The 15,486-nt window shown below is 44.4% G+C and overlaps 1 protein-coding gene across 1 annotated transcript in view; it reads right to left on the bottom strand.

The window, feature by feature from the left end:
• NLRC5 (NLR family CARD domain containing 5) overlaps positions 1 to 15,486 on the bottom strand; it is a 77,959-nt gene that overhangs the window by 12,807 nt on the left and 49,666 nt on the right. The window contains exons 25-37 of the mRNA XM_066637933.1: positions 14,901 to 14,990; positions 14,716 to 14,778; positions 14,475 to 14,558; positions 12,165 to 12,248; positions 10,146 to 10,235; positions 8,621 to 8,686; positions 7,568 to 7,651; positions 6,662 to 6,745; positions 4,921 to 5,007; positions 4,378 to 4,449; positions 3,559 to 3,642; positions 1,854 to 1,937; positions 931 to 1,014 (exon numbers count right to left, since the gene is read on the bottom strand). Of these exons, the coding sequence (XP_066494030.1) occupies positions 931 to 1,014; positions 1,854 to 1,937; positions 3,559 to 3,642; positions 4,378 to 4,449; positions 4,921 to 5,007; positions 6,662 to 6,745; positions 7,568 to 7,651; positions 8,621 to 8,686; positions 10,146 to 10,235; positions 12,165 to 12,248; positions 14,475 to 14,558; positions 14,716 to 14,778; positions 14,901 to 14,990 (1,056 nt within the window). The remainder of the gene's footprint in view (positions 1 to 930; positions 1,015 to 1,853; positions 1,938 to 3,558; positions 3,643 to 4,377; positions 4,450 to 4,920; positions 5,008 to 6,661; positions 6,746 to 7,567; positions 7,652 to 8,620; positions 8,687 to 10,145; positions 10,236 to 12,164; positions 12,249 to 14,474; positions 14,559 to 14,715; positions 14,779 to 14,900; positions 14,991 to 15,486) is intronic.

Raw genomic sequence — 15,486 nt, forward strand, 5'->3', positions numbered from 1 at the left:
TCCAGGGATTTTGAGCAGGATACAGCAGAGCAGAAATCAAAAGAAACTGCACAAAGATGGAACTGAAAAAGAGAGTTCCATCCATCCCTAGTCCTGTGATGAACACATTTATTTACTGAACAGCAGTAACTATACAGTACATCACCACAGTTATTAGCTAAATCATGTGTTCTTAATCATCATGAAATCAGCTGATGTTCATTGTGTAAATGTGTCCTAAGGCTGGAAGCAGACAGTAGTTTTGTATTTTAGTTGAGGACTAAGTTAATATGCTCATTTATTTTTTCTGCTATCTTCTCTGGGCAAACAGAGAGTTTCAATTGCCATGCCTGTCAACAGAGGTAAAAGGGGAATGAGCATGAGTCGTAGACTGAGCCATCACACCATCTTGTATGCGCTAAAACAGGGGTCTCCAAACCTTTTGGCCAAAGGGCCGCATCAAATATCTGGCGTAGTGTTGAGGGCTGGAAAAAAATTTAAATCTAAAATTTCTATGAATAAATTAGAGATGGAACTTAGATGAGTGAATAAATGAATGAATGGACTCATTCATTCAAACTCTCTGGCTCTCAGAACACCCTACAGACACAACCAGAGCACAATTCCAGTTGAGTAGGCCAGAGGCTCTCAGGGGACAAGAGGCTGGCTGCGGGCTGCACCTGGCCCCCGGGCCGGGGTTTGGAGACCCCTGCTCTAAAAAACAATTGCTTCCCCAGCCAGAAAGACCCAGTTGACCAATAAATGGTGAGCACCTCAAAGAGGACGGCAAACGCTCCTTTGAATAGGAACCAACTTTCCAAAGTTAAATTAGTAAGCTCCTGATTGCCTCTACCACAAGTCCCCACTACTGAAATCTGTATTTCATCCTGGGGTGAAAAGGGGTGGAGATTGAATAACCACTGTAACTGCACACTGGATAAGCAGACTTACTCAATGTCTTCTAGGGCATGGCACTGATGCAATGCTGAAGCCAGGCGCTGAGTTCCAAGAGGAGGGATTTCACAGCTTGTCAGTCTGGAAATTCAGAATCATTTTGAGACCATGACCTTCAGCACACCAACGCATCACACGTAAGGCAGACATAACCATTGATGCATCACAGGTATAAAGCAGTGATTCCCAATCTCCTATGGAGGAATTGGGAAGTGTGTGCGGGGGCAGGGCAATGGCAACAATACGATCCCCACTATTGTGGCACTGCCGGGGTCAGAAAGGTTTTGTTTTACTTACAGGTGTCTGTGCTGGTTTCTGAGGGGGGGGGGTGTGGAGAGCCCTGCAGATGCCTCCGGAAGCAGTTTTATATCATTATATTTACTCAATCAGAGGCCTGGGGAGCCCTGAGGAGCCCATCTGCGGGGCTCCCTGCACTCCCCAGAAGCCAGCACGGACACCTCTAAGTAAAACAAACCCTCTTCTGACCTCAGCAGCAGTGTGATCCTGGGGATCGTGTCACTACCATTGCACCATCCTGCCCCTTAAGGGGCCAAAGAGGAGTACTTCCCTGGCAGGTGGGTCATGACTCACCAGTTTGGGAACCAGTGTTATAAGGCTTCCTATGATCCTAGGCACACAGCTGAGTTACATAAGAGGGCAATCCTATGCATGTCTATCAAAAGTAAGTCTCTTTTACTTCAATAGGTCCTACTCACAGAAAAGTGTAGGTAGGATTGCATTCTGAATTACTGATTTCCAGCTGTATGCATGCATACATTTCTCATAAAACAAATTAAAGAGAGCTTGCATGAAAGTGGGAAAGAACAGTTGCATAACAAGAAGAAACTGGTGAAAGTTCAACTGTAGACAGGCAGGCAAGTGTACCCTCTGAAGCAAAGAGCAATTCTACCCGTACATACTCAAGTTTCTTCAAGGCTGGAAAGTGCAACAAGGCATCAGAGATGGTTTCTGCTTCAGCATCAGTGAGCTGCACTTGAGACCAGCTGCAAGGACAAAAGAATATGTGTTGTGTGCATCTGCTGGTCCATTTGAAAAAGCACAAAGCAACCGAGACTATGGTCCTAGAAAGACTTATCCAATAGCAAATCCCACTGAAGACTGCAACTTACTTCCAGGTAAATGCATATAGGATTGGACTGTAAATTGAAAGGGATGCAGTGGGAGTGCCCCAATAGCTTATTTAAAGCCAGACAGAACATTCCCAAGGGTCAAACTAGACAAGGGAACCCAGTGTCAGAAATAGCCTATTACAAAGTGAATTAAAACAAACAAAAACAAAAACTTCATCCCAAGCAAAGTCATCTCCCAACTGACAATCTGTTCAATATCTGAAATGGATGAAAAATACAGGGGGTGCCTCCTTATCCTTTGGGATTTCCTTTCCAGACCTCCACAGGCACAGAAAATTGTGGATAATGAAATCCACGGTTTTCAGAGCCCACTGGAGCCATTCTGAGACTCAGAGAGGCCGCGTGTGGCCGAGGGTCAAAAAGCCGCCCAGAGCCTTTTTTCAGTGACTTCAAGTTTTTGGAAAAACCAGAAGTTGCCAAAAAAAAAAAAAAAAACATTCTGAGTGGCTTTTGGAGCCTTAGAGTGGCTCAGCCTCAGAGTGGCACACAGCCTAAGACTCAGAAACCTCCCAGAAGCAACCAGAAAAAGGAGGGAGGTCTGGGAGGTCTTCAGGGGGGTCTGGCTTCTAAATGAGGTAAATCTGCAGATGCTGAATTCATGGATAAAGAGGCCCCACCTGTATATACGAAAGTGTTGGGGGGTGGCTAAAATATGCAGTTGCAGCATCAGTCCATCCTGAGTACAAGCAAATTATGAAGATTACTGTTGCTTTTTAATCCTGTTTCTTTCTTATAGATGTGTGTTTATTTTATTTCTGTTTTTTATTTGATTGCTAGCCACCTCAAGAAGCCTAGAGTTAAAAGGCAGATATAAATAAGATATAAATAAGTTAAGTAAAATAGTATACTTGGGCTTTTAATGGGACTGTCCCTTTAAATTCAAAGGCTTCTTCAGCCCTTTTATTACTTCCCTGGTCAGTGCTATTGGAGAAATAAGTGCAGATTTGCCCCATAGGGCCCAATCCTAAAGGTGCCTACCACTGCCAAAACACGTCTTCCAGTGGTGCTAGGCACTTTCTGGCGGTAGCAAAAGGCAACATGCCAGAGCATCCACTTCAGGGACAGGAAGGAGGGTGGATCAGACCAGGAAGAAGGCAGCTTTGGATGCAGCAGACTGAAACCTAACCCCTTTCCCAGGCTTGATCCACCTTCACAGGTCTATGCGGACTTACACAAGCAATATCACTGGCACAGGTCTAAGTAGACCTTCCCAGTCAACAGAGCTTACCCTGGGGCAAGGGAACAAATGTTCCTTTGCCTTGAGGAGGCCTCCAAAGGCAAAACTCCCCCATAAGATGCAGCTGGAACCGTGTTGGTGTTGCTGCATTGCCATGGGGAGAGTTATGGTGGATTGGGCTGTTTGAGAAGCAGTTCCTCCTGCCCCCTAAGCAGAGAAAGGAATTGTGTCCCATCCCGTCCCCCCAAAAAATATTTTCCTACACTGCAGAGAGGAAAAAAGCAAACACATATTCACTTTAATGCCTGAAGTTGGCTGCATTTCTCAATGAGCTTTTGCAGGAAGTGGATTCCTTCGGCTTCTAGTTCGCACTGATGCAGCCTGCAGATCTCAGACACACAAACACACAAAGACAATACCAGGCAGTTTAGAACAGGTGTTGCTGCCTGTGCATGAACAGATGCCAGGCCTGGTCCAAAGGGAAATGGCACCTGAAGCACTGCTGAAATTCTGCTACTCCCATCGTTGCTGCTGTGCCACCTCCTCAGTTTAGAAGAAGCAATGGAGGAAGAGGTGGTGATCATGATGACCCTGGTCCATTTTTTCCTGGTTTTCTTCTGCATCTGTTTTTAAGACTGTGAGCCCTTTGGGGCAGGGAATTATTTTGTATTTAGCTACATAAACCACTTTGCAAATTACTTTTTGTTGAAAATATTAATGATGATAAACAAAACCCTTCATGTCTGCAGTCCCTTGTGGATTTATTCCACCATTCCCATCGCCGCCCCCATGAATGGACTTCTAGAAACTATAAGTAGGAATCGAGAAGAACTAGTTTGTTAGAAGAAGCGCAAGTGCACTGAGACTCAGTCACCAACAGCCCATTAAAGGACAAAGGCTGCAATCCTAGCCACATTTTCCTCGAGTAAGCCCCATTGAACAAAATAGGACTTACTTCTGAGTAGACCTGGTTAGGATTGTGCCCAAAGACACTCAAACCCTGCATGAATAAGACATCTAGGTCCTCCTGTCATCACTTGGTGCAATTCATTAGTTGTACCTGCTAGAGATGTAGAAAATGAACAGCAACCAAGAAGAGGTCAACAATCACCTCACCTGCTAACCACAGACTCCAGCTGACTAGGAAATTCCTGGTCCACTACAAAAAGAGCTTCATCTCTCCTTATTCTAGGCAAAAAGCAAGGAAAGTGTCACAATCTCAAATAATCACACAACATAGAAGTATAGATTAAAATCTCTGGATTGCCAACAGCAACTCTTGGTAAGAAGTAGTGATCCTACATATGCACAGAGGGGGGAAATGCACAGAAGCATCTATTTGTGCCTTTTCCATCACTTCCTACACAGAGGTGTCTTTCATTCCATGCAAGAATCTTGTAATATACTGTATGATGGAATCAGAGAACTCAGAGAACCCTAGAGAACTGCAACTGGGGTTTACAGTCAGATATTGCCATGGGACTCAGGTTTAGCACCGGACAAACCATGCTCTGGGGTGGAAGGGGAGGGGAAAAGTGTGTCTCCTTAACAATTCCACTGCATTTGTTGCACAGCTTTGCAAATACATTTAAGCCAACCATGCATTTTACTCTCTAGAAAACAGCTTCAGAAGGCATCAGGCACTGAGGGTCAAATTACGTGATTTCTCTAATTTTTCCCTGGACTTCGGCAGCCAGCTTCAGCAGAAGAATGATGCTTCCATCTTTCACCCACGGCTCTTCTATGCTGCAACAGGAAGAGGAAACGCCGTTTGCTTCTCTCTGGAGCATTTACACCTGAGAGGCTTCCAACTATTCCTTAAATCTGTTTCCATTTTTTAAACCTGCCTCCTAAGCCAGTGGTCTTCAATCTTTTCCGTGCTATGGCCTCAATATATTATATTATTATTATTATTATTAACAGTATTTATATACTGCTTTTCAACTAAAAGTTCACAAAGCGGTTTACAGAGAAAAATAAATAACTAAATGGCTCCCTGTCCCAAGAGGGCTCACAATCTAAAAAGATGCAAAAAGAACACCAGCAGGCAGCCACTAGAACAGACAGTGCTGGGGTGAGGTGGGCCAGTTACTCTCCCCCTGCTAAAAAAACTACATATGAATGTAATATGAGACTGGAGACCCCACGATTGATCCTGCACCCCCTCCCAGGACTCTATCCACAAACCCCACCCCTGTCATGCCCTCCCAGCACAGTTCACTGTAACCAAATATACTTAGAGAGAACACAAGCCTGAAGCCTGGCACTAGTGAAAGCTATTTTAGTACAATTGCTAAGAACCTGAGCGGTACTAGGACACAATCTCCTGGCACCTGAAGGAGTACACTAGATGCCTCCCCTTTTTACCTGGTGGTGATCTAGTCCAGTGGTCTTCAACTTTTTCATTCCCTTAAGTTGCCGCAACCCCACAACAGACACTTTGTAACCCCATTGGGGTCCCGACCCCAAGGCTGAACAGCACTGCCCTAAGCTATGCAGTTGCACAGCTTGAAGCCTAGCTCAACCCAGCTCAGAGCTCCACCACCCATCAATGATGTCTGATGTCATCCCCAAATGTTGGAGGCCCTGTCACGCTGTCACGCAAGCCATGGAAGGGCTCTGTGCAGCAGCAGAAATTGTTAGAGGGCACACTGGCACCCACAACACCTTTGCCTGCAAATTCCTTCTTACAGCCCACCTTTTCCACGAAGCATTTGGTGCCATACCTCAGTCCACATTCCCTACTGTAACTAAGTTTAAGTGCATGCAATCAAAACAATTGTATTTGCTTTCCCTGACTCTATCTCCCCCCTCTTCCTCTCTTGTCTTACCTGTGTCTAGATTGTAAGCCCTTTTAGGGCAGAGACCAGTCATTTCACTTCCTATCAAACACCATCCACATAGATGGCACTAAATAAACCTTGATAAAGTTTCCATTAAGGAAAAAATGTAGGATGATGATGGGATCTCATTGTGTTTAGGGTATTCCTGCCCTGCACCCATTCCAACACGTTGTCACTTGCAAAAGGAATGGAAATACTGGATGCAATGATTTCATGGCACCGAAGGCTACAATCCCTACACACTTTCCTGGGAGTAAACCCTATTGAACACAATGGGACTTACTTCTGAGTAGATGTACATAGGATTGCTGTGTAAAAGACTGAGCTGAGAATCAGGACTTCTCCAGTTAAGATCTCATATCTGGTATGAACCCAACAGGTGATCTTAGTCAAGCCACTCCCTCTCAGTCTTTCCCATCAATCAAATGAGTATAATAATACTTGCCTTGCCTTAACTTACTGTCTTTGTTGTAAGGATGATATCAAGATAAAAACTGGTGTACACTCAAAGTGCACCTGTGATGTGTTAAACTGGACAAGAAAACAAGAAAACTTACCTTATTCTTTGCATGCCTGTCGGTCTCCTAAGGGCCCTGCACAGAACTTCTGCATCTCTGAGCATCATACTATTATTAGTTGACCTAAGGAGCAAAGATAATAGCCTTATAAGAGGTTCTTATTAGGATCACAGTGTTGGAAGAGTCTGTATAGGCCATCCACTCCATCCCACAAATCGATGCAGAAAACCAAGAACCCCCAGGGGTGTCAAACTGCATTATCTGCCCCAAGGCCAAAAACACCCCACAAAAACTGTCTATCCAGCCCCTGTGATAACTGGGTGCTCCCAGTGCCCCCCTTTGGCGGTACTGCTTCTGCCAAGCTCTGGGAGGGAGAGACAAAAGGAAGCCCCAGAAGACAGTGCAGAGGATGGCGCATACCAAGAGGGGTGAAAGAGGGAGACACTGCCAAGGTGCTGGGAGAGCCCAATTATCATGTGGCCTGCCCTTTTAGCAGCACCACTTCTGCTGGCGAGTCACTTCACAGGGTATTTCTCAGCTGCTGAGCTGCGAAGTGACACCTCAGCAAAAGCAGTGCTGCTGAAAGGGCCGCCCATGTGATAATTGAGCTGTATCTTGAAAATATGACCAAGTTTTGCCCTTATTCTCTTCTGTCATTTGCAGCTAAGGAGTTCCTGGGTGAGAACAAAGTACTTATTTCTGGCCATCATCTGCTTAATGACATCACTTCTAGCCCCCAGCAGGCACCATGAATGCTATTTAGCTTGCCGTATGAAACAAGTTTGACACTCCTGGAGTGTCCACAAAAGAAAGCTGTTCAGCCTCTGCTTAAAGACTTCTTGTTGGAAAGTTCCCTACCCACCCCAGTTAGACAGTTTCTAAGGAGTCAGTTCCGAGTCTCACGCCAGCTAGGAACAGGGATTGTGATGGAAGCCAGGCACTCACATGAAGCTGCTTAGGGCATTGCACTTTCCCAGCCAAGTGGACAGCTGTGCCAGATGTACTGCTTGGAAGCAACATTGCTTTAAGCTGAAAGAAAGGAGAAGGTCAGCTGAGGTGGCTCCTTCTGGATTGGCAAGGATGGGACTGGTTGGAATTGTCTGTCTTTACGAGGGTTCCTCTGACCCTTATAAAGGATCGTCCTTACCTGGATGCCCAGGTACATGAACTACTGCACGAGACAGCAGAGAGGTGGGGAAATTCCTACTTCACACAATCTGAGTGCATCTGGACTTTTCAGACTGCATGTAGGGAAGGAGCAGCCACTAAAGCATCTGAAGGCAGCTTGGTCACAAGAGTAATGTGACGGTGGAGGGACTGCCCACTCAAGGTCCTAGGAATGCTATAGCTCTGTGGAGAGCATCTACTTTGGCTGCAGATGTTTTCAGGTTCAATCCCTAACAGCATCTCCACATACGGCAAAGAAAAATTCCACCTGAAATTCTAGAGAGCAAGTTCTAGCCACTGCCAATAATTCTGAGCAACATGGACCAAAGGTCTGACTCAAGGTAACTTGCTGTTTTTTTGTTTTTTTTTATGTATCCTTGGGAGCAAACTCTCTTAGCCACCATCTCTTTGGATTGGAAGCCATAAGAAAGTGGAGCAGCAGAATTATTTCTGGTGGTCTGCACCCTCCATGTCACCATGCATTATGCTCCCCCAACTTTTTATAAGCACATTTCACAGATCCCTGAAAGGTTTACATTTAAAGCCAAACCACATGTTTACTTTTAAACACCAACTTTGGCCCTGTGTGTTTCATAGCAGTTGTGCGTGTGCGGGGAGGGGAATCAGTTCAACTTAGGACCATGGCATAAGGGGGGGGGTGGCTAATCCTTTGTCTCAGTCAAAATTCTGATCCAGATTGCTCCAAATCACAGGACCCCAGCACTAAGGATTGCTCCCCAAGGACAGCACTTGTGGTTGCAGACAAGTGCAAAAAGTATGGTGAGTAGAGAGGACTGCTTAAGGGCATGTTAGTGCTAAAGATATACTTACCTTAGGATCTTTTGCAACTGATCTTGCTTCACTAATGTGATAAGCAGTGTTTCCTCAGAACACAAGCTAGAAAGAAAAGGGAAGTGCCACTTTAGAGAAAAGAAGCATGACACTTTCTCTTTCAGAAGCCTATTTGTTTGATAGCTGAATTTCTAGAATATATTCTCTCTTTGAGTTTCCCCTTCCCTTTTGTTTTTGGTCAGTAAAATGGATTCCAAATACAAAATGCATTCAGAACAGGTAATACCAGAAAAAAAGGCCACAATAATCCTACTTCACTTTCCTGGGAGTAAGCCCCATTGAACTCATTGGGGTTTACTTCTGAGTAGACCTGAACAGCACTCTGCTGAAACTTAAAGCAAAATAATTCCCCAATAGCCCTCAAATTTTACTGTTCCCTTACTACTGTATGTACTTCAGTATCACCTCTCTGATTCCCCAGACAGACAGGAGTGACCACCCCACAGAGATGAGTTATCTGAGAGATCCAAGTAATAATACAGAGAAGGATCTTCAGGCTTGACCTTAAGAATTCTAGGTTCAAGGATATCATTGGCCCATCTGATTGGATGGTTCATGACCACATTAGGCATCCCTTCTCTGAACTGGTCAGGTGGGCTTGGATGCCTGATTGACTGGCACATGCCAATCTCAGCAGGTGAGCTGGCTAGATCCTTTTGTTCAGACAAAAATGACAAAGACTCCACAAAATTAGCTGTCTCCCTGGCCATGCAAACTTTCTGCAACGGCACTGTGTCTTCTGTTCATGCTATTCCTTTTCCTTTGAGGCTGTTCTTAAATAAGTCTACATATTGGAAATGACTGAAATATTGTCAAGAAGTGCTCACTCTCAGACTTGGAATTGGATCAGACCTTTTCATCAGTGCCCTGGCATAGACCAGGATCACTGAGAGAGAGAGAGAGAGAGAGAGAGAGAGAGAGAGAGAGAGAGAGAAAGAGAGAAAGAAATCTAGAGGAACCCTTGAAACCATTCCCCCATGATGACAGGGAACTCACAGAATCAGGAGACCACTATACCCCAACTAAGTCCAACTCTAGATCCTCCATAACCATCTCTGGAGTGTCATGAATGTAGAGAGCAGCAAGTCTAAACTGAAGATTAGTCAAATGGCACAATGCTTGCACAAGGAGTCCCTTTCCAGAGCCCTAGAAGGAGGAATTCTGACCTCAAGTATGGTCAGGATCAAGACTCCTCTACTACACTGCTGAGGTTGCTAAGCTCTCTTCTCTAGCCATGAACCAGTTCTAAGTGCCAACTGCCTCCTGCACAGCTTCCCTGCTTCACCTGGACCTCTGACTTTCAACTCTGCTCTCATTGCTGGACAGCTCCCCATTCCCCTGGAAGACTAGGAGAGAATCAAGGGGAAGATACCTCCTTTATATCCCACATTAAAAACTCATGCATGTGAAGGTTTTCCTAAAAAATTTTTCCACATTCAATTTGGTTCTGGACAAGATACACCAAGGGAATGGGAAAAAAACCTAAGTTAATAAGACACTGTACCTTGCATGAACTTCAGCTATATTTTGGCAAGTGCCCAGGACGTGAATAAGATGGAGAACTCCGTCTTGCGAGATTCCATTGTGGCTGATCCTACACAAAAGAATATCATATTACTCTGTGGCCTGCAACAAGGTATACAGGTTGTGCCTTTTCCCATCTCAACCCCTTCTCCCTCCCACCAGGCTGATATTACACTTGCATTTTAAAGCAATGTTATCACCTGGGAGTGTCTCTCTCTCTCACTCTCTCATACCTGTTCAGTTTATCTGCATCACCACCATTCACAAATTGTGTCTTTCCCAGATTAAATGTCACCACATGCCCTTGCAGCTAGTGCAGAAAACATTTCTCTAAAAGGACCATGCTCAAGAAACCTCTCCAGTCTGTGTCAGTCTTCCTTCATAGGCCCTGCCCCCTGGTCATGCAACTGAGAGTGCAACATACGACAGTTACCGACAGTCATATGAGTGAGTAATTTTGTGTGTCCCTTACGCAGTGTCGAGACCCAGCCTGCTCAATGAGGCTACTTGGACCTGAGCCACCAAAATCTCTGACGCACGTCCAAGCAGTCTCATGTATGACTTTCAGGCTCGGGAGGGGGGTTAGAATACAGCAGAGGCCTCCTCCACTGATCCATATCTCCTGAATCACGCCCTGGGGCCTGAACCACCCCCTGCCCTGAAACATCCCCTCCTTGCCTCCATTCTGCCCTTCCCTCACCCCTCTGCCACCTAGCATAGAACGTATCTGCCCTGGCAGTCATCAGGCTGGATTCAGTGCCAATGGGTTGGCACAGGCCTTTCTATTGGTGCTGCCTACTAGCAAGTCATCACAAACGTGCTTTATGAACACAATAGAATTGGGCCATTAATATAATATAAAACAGTGTTTTGCAAGCTGTGGGTCATGACCCACTGGATGATTGTAACCTGATTTTGGGTGGGTCAGGAAGCACTAAACAGAGCCTTCAATGTAAATACAGTTGATGGCAATGTCACATAACTTTTTTTTATTTTTCTGGGGAGAAATGGGAAAGGAAGGAAAGTATTAATTAAAGTTCATTAGGGCTGCCTCATTAAGAAAAATGAAATGGATTTTTAAAAAAGAATAAAATATTATTACTTGTAAATAAATAAATAAATTTCTTTCTAGATCTTTTTGTAAGTCCAATGGATAGAGTGCGGGGCTGCAGAGCATGAGGTCGGAGGTTCAAATCCCTCCAAGGCCAAAAAGAAAATAAATTTTGGCAGCAACTGTGACCTTGCACATGCCTGATCTAGTCTGATCTTGGAAGCTAAGCAGGGTCAGGCCTGGTCAGCACTAGGACGGGAGACTGCCTGGGAATACCAGGCACTGTAGGCTTATACCATAGTCTTCGAGACTGAAAGTTACCAACCAACGAAACCTTAAAGATCTAATAAGTAAGATGGGTCCCGATAGTCATTTTTTTAAAGTGTGTCCCACTGCTAAAAAAGTTTGGGAACCACTGATATAAAATATATGTTATACAGCAGTGGTTCTCTTTTAGCAATTGGGACCCACATTTTAGAATGAGAATCTGTCAGGACCCACCGGAAGTGGTGTCATGACCGAGTGACATCATCAAGCAGGAAAATTTAACAATCCAAGGCTGCAATCCTTCTCACGCTTACCTCGAAGTAAGTCCCATTTACTATCATTGTTAAAAGCATACACATAGTAGCCTGTTAAAAGTACTTTCCCAAATGCAGTCACATACCAGGGTAGCATCAAGTCTAATATATTAAAAATAAGATATTGAAATGAATGGGGACACACCTGAAATGGGCTCACAACCCAGCTGGTGGGCCCTGACCCACCATTTGAGAAACACTGTTATACAGTATATATTAGGAGAAAGATGTTGAGGAAAAAGCAAGAGCTATAGCAGAGAGGTGTTAGGGAGGTTGACTGAGCCAGAGCTGGAAAGACATGAAAATGGTTTGGAACACTTAAACCAAAATCCTAAAGCTGGCCCACTGTCTCTCCACATCTGCTTACTTCAAAAGGCAGGACACTTGGATCTTGGGCAAATGTTCTAAAAGATACCGCAAGCCTTCATTGCCAAGTTGGTTCCCAGAAAGACTGAAAAAAGAGCACACAAAACAACTCTATTAGACTTATACATATAAAGCAAGCAAAGATTTGGTTAATAATGGTAAACAATACAGACGTATTAGGACATGCACCATGCGATTTATGAACAGCTTTTATCCCAGAGCTATAACTATATTGAACAATGAACTTAAAAATTACTAGGAATGTGATAACGCAGCATCTTCAAATGTTTACTGGGTTTTTTAATCTATTTATTACATCTCTGAGTAATATATATGCATATGTAGTATTGAATGTGGGATGGATTTAAATGTGTTGTATGATTGTTACATAAATGTTTTATCTCCGTGTCTTGGAGTGTGTTGAAATTTCATCATACCTGGTACAATGACAATGAAGTATGTATGTATGTATGTATGTATGTATGTATGTAATACTGTATATTTCTAAATTGGAGCCATTATAACTGCAGTGCCTGAGACAGGTTTTTGTTTTTTTAAAAGCATCCAGCTCACTGTGATCAGTTGGTTGAGAGCAGTGGGAGAGCATTTATGGTCCTTGAAGCAAAAAGCAGGCTGGCCAAAGAGCCAAGACTGACACGTATGTAAGGACTGGGAACACACTTTGAGGTCACTCTTGAATGTGAACATGATTGTAGCACAGTAACAGATTGAAAGTCGCTGTGCTATTTCTCCAGCCTCGCTGTAGTTATTGTCACCACCTTCTCATGGGAAATGACTGCTTGCCCAACATGAGAGGAGAGTGTGAGCAATTTCTTTTCCACTTGTGGGAGATGGCATCGGTGTTGACGATGCAAGGCAAGCAAGCTGCCACTTCATGAGATCCCTTCTCCTGCTCCCTTTTCATGCAGGGAAACTCACTCTAGTCACTGCTAATGCCTTCTCCTGCAGCTGCTGCAGGGAGGAAAGTGTCCCACAGACTCTTCCTAACTTGGAAAATGAGCAGCAGGGCACTTTGTTCTCCAGGAAGAGGAGAGAGAGAAAAGAGATGGCAGCATGAGGTTGTTGAGAACAACATTTGATACAATGCAAATGCTACAAACGCCCATGCATGTTAAAATATTCTCCTATAAGAGTATGTTTACAGCAGTGGTTCCCAAACTGGTGGGTCACGACTCTGCAGCAGGAAAACACAGGAAAAAAAACACTTAAATCCTTCTCACGTACTGACATCTGAACTATAGCACTGGCTTAGTTAGAGGGGGGCAGGGCACTAAATTTTGCAGGAAGCCTCACTGCAGAGTGCAATGGCCCCCTCCCCCTCCCCTTGGGAGCCATTTGCCTCTGTTTAGCCTGTGGCATGCAAGCGGCTCCTCCCCTACCCTTTGGAGCCATTTGAGGGGCAAAACAGAGGCAAATTGCTCCCAAGGGGAAGGGGAGGGGTCACTTGAACACTGCGGGGAGGCTCCCTGCAAAACTTAGTGCCCCGCTTCCCCTCTAGCTATGCCAGTGAACTGAAGCCTTGTGCAGCTTTGACCAAAGCGTAAACCAAAGCCTATAATTAGATGCCAATGCACTTAGCTTCACATCTGTGTAGTTTGCCTCGTGGACCTGACCAAGATTAATATGAATTCCAGCCACACAAGCAATGATGAGTACAATCAATTCTCATTATCTGCTAGGGTTAGGTTCCTGGAAACCCTAGCAGATAGTAAATTCGCAGATAACAAACCACTGATCCCATGGGATCAATGGGGTTAGGTGAAAGGGGTACCCAGGGGTGGCACTTGACATCCGAAGAATCCAGCAGAGACCTTCAGGAAGGTTGCTGAATGAAGCAGGAAGTGCCAGAGGGTCTCTGAATGCAGCAGATACCTTCCTGAGGCTGCAGAGACCTTCAGAATGGTACAGAAGCTTCTACCAGCCATTTTAAAGGGGTCACTGCTGGTCGCAGATGCCATTCTGAAGATCCCTGCAGCCTTCCAAAGGTCTCTGCAGAGTGGATAACAAGAACAAAAGTACAGATATTGAGAGGTAGGTAGAAATTCTGTCCCTTGCAGATAAGCTAATTCGCATAAGAAGAACTGACTGTACTTTCCCCAGAATAGTGAAGACCAATTTTAATGTTGAAAGGTTCAGAGATTCTATTATATTTTCATTTTATTTCAGCTTTGTACTGTTGTAGAAAGCAAGACAGTCACACTAGTATATCTTGATGACATTTTATGTATCATGCCTATTCAAGCTAGGTTGCATTTTTTAAGACTATGACAACTACACAGATTCCACTTACTCCAGTTCTACCAGACGGTCACACTTCTCAAGAACAAGACACAGTGTTTTGTTATCATCTGGGCCAATGCCGCAGTCCGTCAGCCTGTGAGGGGCCATAAAGGAGAAGATGAAAGCTGTCAACGGATCTCTTCAACAAGAAAACCAGCTTCACACTCCTTTCCTTGCCTTGATCAGCAGATTTTGGAGGGGAAAAAGTCAAAATAGATAAGGAAAGAAGGATGATTTTGGTTTGCACATACCTGCAGAACACCTCTTGGCTTTCTTGGCTTTCCACAAAATGCAAAAAAGCATTTTCATTTGATCTACAAAAGCACACAAAGGAAAGATCTCATTTATACGTGCAAAGTTTCTATTGGATGGGATACAGCTCAGCCCAATTCCATTTGGGCCAACCGAGTTCCCTAACTGGCCTTCAAGCTCTTACCTGACTTCCACACCGTAGATGCGTTTGCACAAGTGAAATGAATTTGCTAACAGGCGAACACAATTTGCTGAAAACTTATTCCTCTGGATGCTGTAGAGGGCAGGAAAAAGCAGAGACGTCAACATGCTGGGTGAGAAATTCATTTTATTTGTTTGCTGCATTTTTACCTTTCTCCAAAAGGCACCCAAGACAGCTTACAAAAGTCCAGGTACAAAAATGGTAAAAATCACAAGTAAAAAGCAATTGAACTCTGCCCTAAAAGCCCATAAAACAATCTTTAAAACAACCATAAAACATAATTACAATTAAACAGAAGAGCAACAGCAACACTTGAAAAGGACAAGCCTGTAAAAGCCGATGTTTTTTATAAAAAGGTCAAGAGCTCAGAAAGCTTACCTGAAAAAAGAAAGTCTTGCCAGGAAGACTCCCAAGGAAGGAGCGGTTCATAAATTGAGAAGGAGGGAATTCCATAGAGTTGGTGCCACTAGTAAAAAGGCCCTATTTCTTGCCGCCACCCACCTGCACCTCCCTAGGCAACAGCATTTGTACAATTCAGCACACTTGAGCAGAGCCAGGTGATGAATCA

Source organism: Tiliqua scincoides, chromosome 9 (genome assembly GCF_035046505.1).
Source record: "Tiliqua scincoides isolate rTilSci1 chromosome 9, rTilSci1.hap2, whole genome shotgun sequence".
Classification (NCBI taxonomy): Eukaryota; Metazoa; Chordata; class Lepidosauria; order Squamata; family Scincidae; genus Tiliqua; species Tiliqua scincoides.